This window comes from Thermomyces lanuginosus, assembly GCF_041956635.1.
Source record: "Thermomyces lanuginosus strain ATCC 200065 unplaced genomic scaffold VTN49scaffold_22, whole genome shotgun sequence".
Taxonomy (NCBI): Eukaryota; Fungi; Ascomycota; class Eurotiomycetes; order Eurotiales; family Trichocomaceae; genus Thermomyces; species Thermomyces lanuginosus.
The window spans coordinates 1288617-1296971 of NW_027192356.1; the positions used below are offsets into that span (position 1 = coordinate 1288617).

At 52.1% G+C, this 8355-nt stretch overlaps 6 protein-coding genes across 6 annotated transcripts in view; 3 read left to right on the forward strand and 3 right to left on the reverse strand.

The window, feature by feature from the left end:
- Window positions 1-126: 126 nt before the first annotated feature.
- On the forward strand, window positions 127-3114 carry VTN49DRAFT_1427 (uncharacterized protein; the record flags this gene model as incomplete). The annotated part of the gene is made up of 4 exons (XM_069409040.1): window positions 127-622; window positions 721-2333; window positions 2391-2471; window positions 2524-3114. The coding sequence occupies 4 exons, from the start codon at window positions 127-129 to the stop codon at window positions 3112-3114; spliced, it is 2781 nt and encodes a 926-aa protein (XP_069270466.1).
- A 30-nt stretch (window positions 3115-3144) lies between these two features.
- Window positions 3145-3564, reverse strand: VTN49DRAFT_1428 (uncharacterized protein; the record flags this gene model as incomplete). Its single annotated transcript, XM_069409041.1, has 1 exon — window positions 3145-3564. The coding sequence occupies one exon, from the start codon at window positions 3562-3564 to the stop codon at window positions 3145-3147; it is 420 nt and encodes a 139-aa protein (XP_069270467.1).
- Window positions 3565-3634: 70 nt separating this feature from the next.
- Window positions 3635-4656, forward strand: VTN49DRAFT_1429 (uncharacterized protein; the record flags this gene model as incomplete). Its single annotated transcript, XM_069409042.1, has 5 exons — window positions 3635-3669; window positions 3738-3809; window positions 3890-3976; window positions 4041-4229; window positions 4293-4656. 5 exons carry the CDS (start codon window positions 3635-3637, stop codon window positions 4654-4656), a joined length of 747 nt encoding a protein of 248 aa, XP_069270468.1.
- Window positions 4657-4851: 195 nt separating this feature from the next.
- VTN49DRAFT_1430 (uncharacterized protein) lies at window positions 4852-6572 on the reverse strand (the record flags this gene model as incomplete). Its single annotated transcript, XM_069409044.1, has 5 exons — window positions 4852-5186; window positions 5244-5373; window positions 5430-6272; window positions 6328-6405; window positions 6462-6572. The coding sequence occupies 5 exons, from the start codon at window positions 6570-6572 to the stop codon at window positions 4852-4854; spliced, it is 1497 nt and encodes a 498-aa protein (XP_069270469.1).
- A 582-nt stretch (window positions 6573-7154) lies between these two features.
- On the forward strand, window positions 7155-7569 carry VTN49DRAFT_1431 (uncharacterized protein; the record flags this gene model as incomplete). Its single annotated transcript, XM_069409045.1, has 3 exons — window positions 7155-7193; window positions 7260-7336; window positions 7404-7569. 3 exons carry the CDS (start codon window positions 7155-7157, stop codon window positions 7567-7569), a joined length of 282 nt encoding a protein of 93 aa, XP_069270470.1.
- Window positions 7570-7785: 216 nt separating this feature from the next.
- Window positions 7786-8355, reverse strand: part of VTN49DRAFT_1432 (uncharacterized protein) — a gene marked incomplete at both ends in the record, with an annotated part of 4605 nt that continues 4035 nt past the window's right edge. Inside the window, 2 exons of the mRNA XM_069409046.1 lie at window positions 7786-8143; window positions 8199-8333. Coding sequence (XP_069270471.1) covers window positions 7786-8143; window positions 8199-8333 — 493 coding nt within the window. The remainder of the gene's footprint in view (window positions 8144-8198; window positions 8334-8355) is intronic.

The following is an 8355-nucleotide window of genomic DNA, read 5'->3' on the forward strand; positions in this document are numbered from 1 at the left end:
CCGACTCAAGTCCTTAGTCGCGTCCCTCTTGGAAAAATCCCATCCTCTTCCCCCCCTGCCTAATCTCTTTCTGCTCGCCTGCTCCGGGTTCGAAAATAAGAACCCGTGTCATCGGTCGGCATCGCCATGTCTTCAGATGGCGATGCAGATGGTGCGCTGGGTTCGATGGCGGGCCGCGAGGGTCCTACGCACGCCCGCTCTCCCCGTCAAGGCACCCTCAAAGATGAATCTGTAGACAGCACCCCTTGCTCACCAGGACAAAATCAATCTGCCAATAATCACACGTCTTCAAATCATGCATCATCATCTTCATCCCCGGCGGGCGAGATCAAGTCTCGCAGCCCGTCCAGCCCGCCAGCCAAGACAGAGTCGGAAGATGACAGCGCGGAGCAAAAAATAGGAGGCGAAATCACAGTCAAACTGGAACCGGGGAAACCACCTAAGCTCTCTCGTACTGCGTCACGAAAGATGGTGTCGCGGCCTCCGCCTCTGTTCAACCATCTTCCAGACAGTTCGGAGGAGGCATGCAAGACCTTCGAAGTTATCGAGGACTGTGTCTACTCCAACAAGTACATGGGCTACACAGAACATTCCATGGACTGTGACTGTGTTGAGGAGTGGGGTAAGTCCCATAGATAACCTAACTAGACTTATGGACGCCCAAATGCTCGAACAGTCACTTGGGCCCTATTTTTTATGCAGTTGCTAATGTTGCAATAGACGCGGAAGCCGGGAAAAATCATGCTTGCGGGGAAGATTCAGACTGCATTAACCGTGCAACCCGCATCGAGTGCGTTGGTGACTGCGGCTGCGGTCCAGACTGCCAGAATCAACGCTTCCAGCGAAAGGAATATGCCGAAGTAGCAGTTATCAAGACTGAGAAAAAGGGGTATGGCCTTCGAGCAGAGAGCGACATCCGGCCACATCAGTTTATTTACGAATACGTCGGCGAAGTCATCAACGAGGCCACTTTCCGACGGCGGATGCGACAGTATGACGAGGAAGGCATCAAGCATTTTTATTTTATGTCCCTAAACAAGGGAGAGTTTGTAGACGCGACGAAGAAAGGAAACCTTGCTCGTTTTTGCAATCATTCCTGCAACCCCAACTGTTATGTGGACAAATGGGTGGTGGGCGACAAGCTCCGAATGGGAATTTTTGCGGAGCGACACATCAAAGCGGGCGAGGAACTGACGTTCAACTATAACGTTGATCGGTACGGCGCGGATCCTCAGCCATGCTATTGTGGTGAGCCAAATTGCCAGGGGTTCATCGGTGGCAAGACCCAGACTGAAAGCGCCACGAAACTGTCCAACGCGACGATTGAGGCTCTGGGCATCGAGGATGTTGATGATTGGGAGCTCGCTATTCCCAGGCGTCCTCGCAAGAAGAAGACGGAGGAGCCGGACGAGGAGTACGTGGACAGCGTACAGGTCAAGTCTCTGGATGAGAACGGTGTCACCAAGGTCATGGCTGCTCTGATGCAGTGCACGGAGAAGTGGATTGCCGTCAAACTACTGAGTCGAATCCAGCGGTGCGACGACGAGCGCGTCCTCAACAGGGTGGTGAAGATGCATGGGTACAAAATCTTGAACTCCCAGTTGGGCATGTGGAAGGAGGATGTGAATGTCGTGCTTCAGATCCTCGACATTCTGTCCAAGCTTCCTGCGCTGACCCGGAATAAAATCATGGACGCCAAGATCGAGGCGACCGTTCAGCCGCTGACGACTAATGGGGATGCCCGCGTAGAGGCGCGGGCCACCAGTCTGTTGGAGGTCTGGTCCAAACTCGAAGTTGGGTACCGGATACCGCGAATGAAGCGAGACCCGAATTCCACGTTGGTTCCAGTAGTCAGTCAGTTTGAGCGACGGGAGACAATAACTAAGCCTGAGTCCCGATCGAGATCGAGATCGAGATCAAGATCAAGATCCGTGTCACCACCTCCCGCGCCTGCTAGTTTCCGCAGCAACCCTCCTGGCGGACGGAATCACCACCACCATCGTCCTCGACCGCCACGGGGCCCACCCCTGCCTCAGGGTTGGTACGAAAGGATACAGCCGGACGGCAGTGTACTGTACTGCACGGATGCAGGTCATTCCCAGCGTGATCGACCCACAATCCCCGCGTCGCAGATGCCGTCGCTCACCGCTGTGCAGCGAAAGCATTTCCAGGAAATCATCAACGGGATATTGGAGTCTAAGGAGGAAAAGACTCCGCGGGATACAACCGTGACGCCTGGCACACCACAGCCATCGAAACAGGAGCCTAAAGAGAACCAGGAGGTCTGGCGATCGTACTCCGAGGAAAAACAAAGGAAGATCTACGAGAATACGGTGGGTTTTTCTGTTTGCAACATTGCGGTCAAAAGACGTTCCTACTGATCAGCGCAGCTGGCACCCCATATTAAGTATGTCGTGGACCGGTTTAAGAAGAAACTCCCGAAGGAGGATCTTAAACGATATGCGAAGGAGGTGAGTTTTTGACCAGCCATCTTGGAATGTCTAACGAGCTGATTGCAATTAGGTGGCCAAAAAATTAGTTGAGTCCGACTTCAAGCACAATCGCGTGGGGGATATTTACCACATCGACGAGAAACAGCAGCAAAAGGTGAAGAAGTACTGCCGGGAATACTTTGAGAAAGCAGTGGTCAAGCACAAGCTCTATGAGGAGAAGAAAGCGCAGAAGCGGAAGGCCGATCCCGACAGGGACAAAGAGTCCAGTCGAGAAGAGAAGAAGGACGACAAGGGCAGTGAGGGCCAACCGGGCCAGAGAAACCTAGACGGGAACCGCAACGGAGACAAAAAAGACCGGGAAGGAGAACTGTCACCGAGTGCTGCTGGCGATGCGGCAGGTTCCGACGCGAGCAGCGCCGAAGAGGACCACGACGGCAACAGCAAATCGGCAGAGCAGGACGACTCTGCCAAACGAAAACGAGACACCCCCGAGGAAACCGAGGCCGGGAACTTGGGTAGGTCACCGCTCAAACGGCGGAGATCCATGACACAGACGCCAGAGGAATCAGCATCACAGACACCGGAGACGTTGGATTCGATGGAGGAGCTGGGACATTCTGGGCTTACGACTACGCATCAAAGTGTCGGCGTTGTACAATAGATGTCATATTCATAATACCTTAGGAGCAATCTAATCATATTTGATCGAAGGTCTCCCCGTGGTGACCATGGTTGATAGATAATGATGGGCAGCTCGCCATCCAACGCTGAGTGGACGGACGGGTGATGATGTAAGATGAGTCGAAATGACTGGAACTGCACTAAACCAGAAGAGGTTTAATGCGGGAAACTCTTCCTCTCGAAGCTGATCGGTGGGAGCCTTGTTAAATACTGGTGACAAAAGGTTCCCAGGATTTTCAGCGTGACAAATCGAGAGCTCAGAAGGAGCCAAAAAGGCGATCAATAGAACGAGATCTAACGAAGTCACGCATTTGGGGGGCCGCGACCAATCCCGCATTTGTCGAGTGCCTGATCTGAAAAATCGAGACGACGTAAGATTTCTGCCGACGAGAGGTTGCCCCTCTTTCTGAGATCTGTGAACAAACGTCATTTTTTTTTTTTTACCTCTTTATTTCTTATCGTCGAAGGCCGGTTTTACACGCATCTCGCGCACCGCCAGCATGGCTGTCCGAGCCCAATTCGAGAATTCCAATGAGTATGTGCAAACGAATGACAAATCCAAAGCGCGGAGTTTGAGGGCGGAGCTGAGAAGCAGAAACACAGAGTTGGAGTATTTGCGACATTGACAAATTCGTATGCGCTGGTGGCTCTTGGGGGGTCGGAGAACTTTTATAGGTAAGTATTTGATTTTGGGTTCTTATTCAAGGGTGGGAGAAAAAAAAAAAAAAAACCAGCTGCTGACGGGCAACGACAAGTGTTTTTGAGGCCGAACTGCAGGATGTCATTCCCATCGTCCATGCGACGATCAACGGGACAAGGATTGTGGGCCGATTAACGGCTGGGTATGTTCTTGTTTTTCCTCTTAATTCAAGAAAAATATATCGTCTTGCTAACCATTGAGGGTAGGAACCGAAGAGGTCTTCTCGTTCCCACAACAACAACCGACCAAGAACTGCAGCACCTCCGTAACTCCCTCCCCGATGAGGTCAAAATCCAACGAATAGAAGAACGACTATCAGCGCTAGGAAATGTGATTTGTTGTAATGATCACGTTGCCCTAATCCATCCGGATTTAGAACGAGAGACTGAAGAAATGTGCCTTCCTTTCCCCCTCTCCCTCCCCCTTTTCCCAAAGAATATTACTGACGGTGTGGGTAGTATTGCCGACGTCCTCGGCGTTGAAGTCTTCCGACACACCATCGCCGACAATGTCCTGACGGGTAGCTACATGGCGCTCAGCAACCAAGGCGGCATTGTGCATCCCAAGACCTCAATCCGCGATCAGGACGAATTGTCCTCGCTGCTGCAGGTCCCTTTGGTCGCGGGTAGCGTCAACCGCGGTAGCCCCGTCGTCGGTGCGGGAATGGTCGTCAATGACTGGCTCGCCGTTACGGGTCTTGATACCACCGCTACGGAACTCAGCGTGGTGGAGTCCGTCTTCCGGCTGGGTGATATGGCGGATAAGGCGCCGGGTACGGCCGCTGGGTTTAATAAGGACAGTATTGTGGAGAGCTTCTATTAAAACTCCTCACAAGACACCCCTTTCATCATTTTTTCTTTTAATTATTTTTTGGTTCTTGTATCTAGCTAGCATGGAACGGCAATGAACGGCAAATGGGGGTAATAGATTATTAGAATAGTTCTAATGACCGCTCCTATGCTAGGTTTTTCATCTATACAGTACACATTTTTTTCATCGTTTCATGCAGGGCAATTGTTATTCATCCGCTTTGTTCAGTAGTGTCTCGTCGGTACTGGCGTTACTGCTTCCCTCACCGATGTCACCTCGACGGCTCCCCGTGCGGCCCTTGGTCTTGGCTCCGCGTCCGACGACATCGTCGCCTTCATCCTCTTCATCGGTGATCAGTCCCTGAAGCTCAAACGCCTCGGCGTCGTGGATATGCTCCGCCTCGGCACGGCGTCGCGGTGCCGGTGCGTATGTCGCGGAGGAATCATCATTGGTGTCCACGGAGTCGATCCGCTGATGTGGTGTTTTGCGGGTCGATTCGGGCCAGGCATGCACGGCGTAGATGTGCAAGAGAATATTGACAACTGGTAAATAGTCAGAAGCTGTATGCTGATGAGGGAAAAGGGGGGAAAAGATCGTACAGAGAAAGAGAATAAAAGCAATACTGTACAGAATAAGTATGTACGAAACATGCGTGATGTGGGCGTCACTGAGAATCTGGATCTGCTCTTCTGTCGCGCCCATGAAAAGAAATCCCGAAGCGTAGAGAAGCTGGCTAGTCAGTTTCCAATTCGGCAAAACTAGAATAGGAAAGAAAAAAAACTTACGAATGGAGTCAGGTACTGGAAACTATGCGGATCCGATCCGTCAACACTCAACGTGTTGCGATCCTTGAGCACAAACGAAATCTCAATGATCCGGACCAACCCCGCCGCCATCAGCGTGTATCCAAACACGGTATGAACCTTCTCACTGAGCGGCAGGTGCTGCGGATGTCCCGACATGCCCCAGCCAGTCAGCATGACCACCAGCGCGGGGATCAGATTGCGCTTCGGCTCGCCGTTGCGCTTTCGGCTCAGCCACATGCCCAGCAAGCCCGCGCACCACCAGACAATCCCCATAGTCGTGTGCTGCAGATCGTTGTGCACCCAGGGATGGCCCCAGCGATGCTCCGTAAAAGTGTTGACGCAGCCCCAGGCCGCGATGACAGCCGAATCGAAGAACTCCTGGCTCCGGCCGGTGCGCCGCAGCCAGTATTGGCCCACCAGCAAGAGGATGGTGAGCAAGATGCCGTACGCGATGAACGCGCTGCCCATGATGAAGTGCGCCAGGCACTGCCCCAGGTGATCACCCCGGCAGAACCCTTGCGCGGTGATGCCGCCAAAGAGCATCTGTACCCAGCTGACCACAGGCATCGCCTTCCCGAGAAAGCCGTGCGCCAGAACAAAATATCGCCGCATCCGCCCGTGGATGCCTCTCTCCAGATGCAGCTTCAGATACACGCCCAGCCCGACTTGCACGATCATCATAAGCATCAGCGAGTTGGCAAACATTGCGTGAACGTTCTTGGCGAATTGTCGCCCCTTGTGCGCATGGCCGAGGAAATACGCGAGGACGGCAACGACGGTGCCGATAACTTGCACAGGGACATGCCAACGAGATCGAGTTATCTAAACCAAAATCAGCCAACTCTGCCACGAACAATGCGTCGTTCCCGAGTCATACCCCCAAAACCATTCCAAGCGGAAAGATGATCCCAAACGCAAAGCCCATCAAAATCATATGCGTCCACAGCGTCGCGTCCTAGGAACGATCAGCACGCCGCCCCTCGCACGATCACGGAACAGAACAGAACTGACAATGGGATCATCGGAAATGGCCTTATCGTCAGGGACATTCTCATGGCCGCCATGGGCTGCGACTCCGGCAGCCCAGTAGGCCACGGCCAGCGACAGGAACCGCAGGGTCATGGTCGAATTTAAGGGCCGAACGAAAGGAACCGTTGACGGGTTATGCACTCGAACTCATACTAGAAGCGCCGTCGGAACAAATGACGGAGCAAGATTACGATTAGGATTATGGGGAATAATCGCAGGCAGCGGGAGTCTCGTCGTACGGAGTGCGGACTTGATTGCTCAAATCATGAAATCGCGGCCGGCTTCTCGGAGCCGCCGAGTCGGAGACATTAGTCATCATTCACACTAAGCCTAGTTTAGCTTAGTTGCGGAATCGACCTCACAAAGTTGATGTTCAGGTTGAAATTTGAAGTTTTACATACTTCTTTAGGTTAAGTGTACACATCTCCGCCATCGATAAGAGAGCTTCCTGCGGGCCCGTTTTTGTGCTATCATTCAGAACTGTGTAGGATGTCAAGACAAAATAGTACCTCTAGATTGTCAGCGCGGGATGTTCATGCCTAGTACAATCCCTCCTTCAGACAAGAAGAGTGCCTTCCCCATCAGGAATCTTGATTTGAAATGAACATTGTCAGAAACTTCTTGGTCTGAGGATGGACCTCACCAGATACATACAACGCTCAATCGACAATCACAATGAGCAGCAATAATAGTAACTCTCGGGAAGACAGGCTCGTAAGTCTGGACTTCTTCACACACTCTCCAGAAAGCAAAAGGCAATGCCTGACCAATGCACAATAGCGAGCCAAAATTTCCTCACTGCAAGAGCAAATCTCCTCCCTGGAAACGCAGCTTGAGGAGACAAAAGCCCAACTCAAGTAAGTGTTCCCCCCCCCTTTTACAACTGATTCATACTGGATTTCATTAATTCATGGATTTGGCAAGGTCGCCGGAGACCATGCATCAAACTGTCCAAACGCACATTCGTCTCTTGCATCGATACAATGAGATCCGCGATGTTGGACAGGGTCTGTTAGGGCTGCTGGCTGAAGCAAGAGGGGTCCGGATGGCGGATGTATCCAAGGAGTTTGGGGTGAATCCGGAGGATTGATTGACTACCAGTTTGAATGACTATAGAGATGAACGGTAATTGAATACATTAGGTTTACGTATCCCAGTCCCTGTCTATGTACATGCAAATGCAAATGCTAGCAAAGTAAAACGACAAAAACCCAGCCCAGCAGAGATGAGATATTTCGGGGTATAATGTGACAGAAAGCAAAGGAAAGCAAAGGAGAGGAGACATTAGTTAAATTTCTTTTTTTTTTTAATGAGTCTTGCCCAGACTCTGCAGGTTCACCATCTCATAGTATCGTCCCTTCTTCCGAAGCAACTCCGAATGTGTTCCGCTCTCGACAATGCGGCCCTGATCAAACACGTAGATCACGTCCGCCTTCTGGATCGTGCTGAGTCGGTGCGCAACCGCAATCGTCGTTCGCCCTTGTGCCGCCGCGTCCAGCGCCGCCTGCACCACCTTCTCGGATTCGGAGTCCAGAGCGGATGTAGCCTCGTCGAGGAGGAGAATCTTCGGGTCACGCAGGAGAGCGCGAGCAATGGCGACACGCTGCTTCTGACCGCCCGACAACATGGTGCCTTTGCTACCGACAACGGTGTCGAAACCCTCCCTGAAAGAATCGTTAGCGATGAAAATTCTCAATTGACAAAGAGGAAAGCACTTACGGTAACGAGAGAATAAAGTCATAGATGTTGGCACTCTTGCAAGCCTTGATGATTGCCTCCTCCGGAATGTCCGTCTCGTTCGAGCCAAGCAGAATGTTCTCCCGGATCGTGCCCTGGTACAGCGTCGGTTCCTGGCTGACAAGCGCCAAGTGGTTGC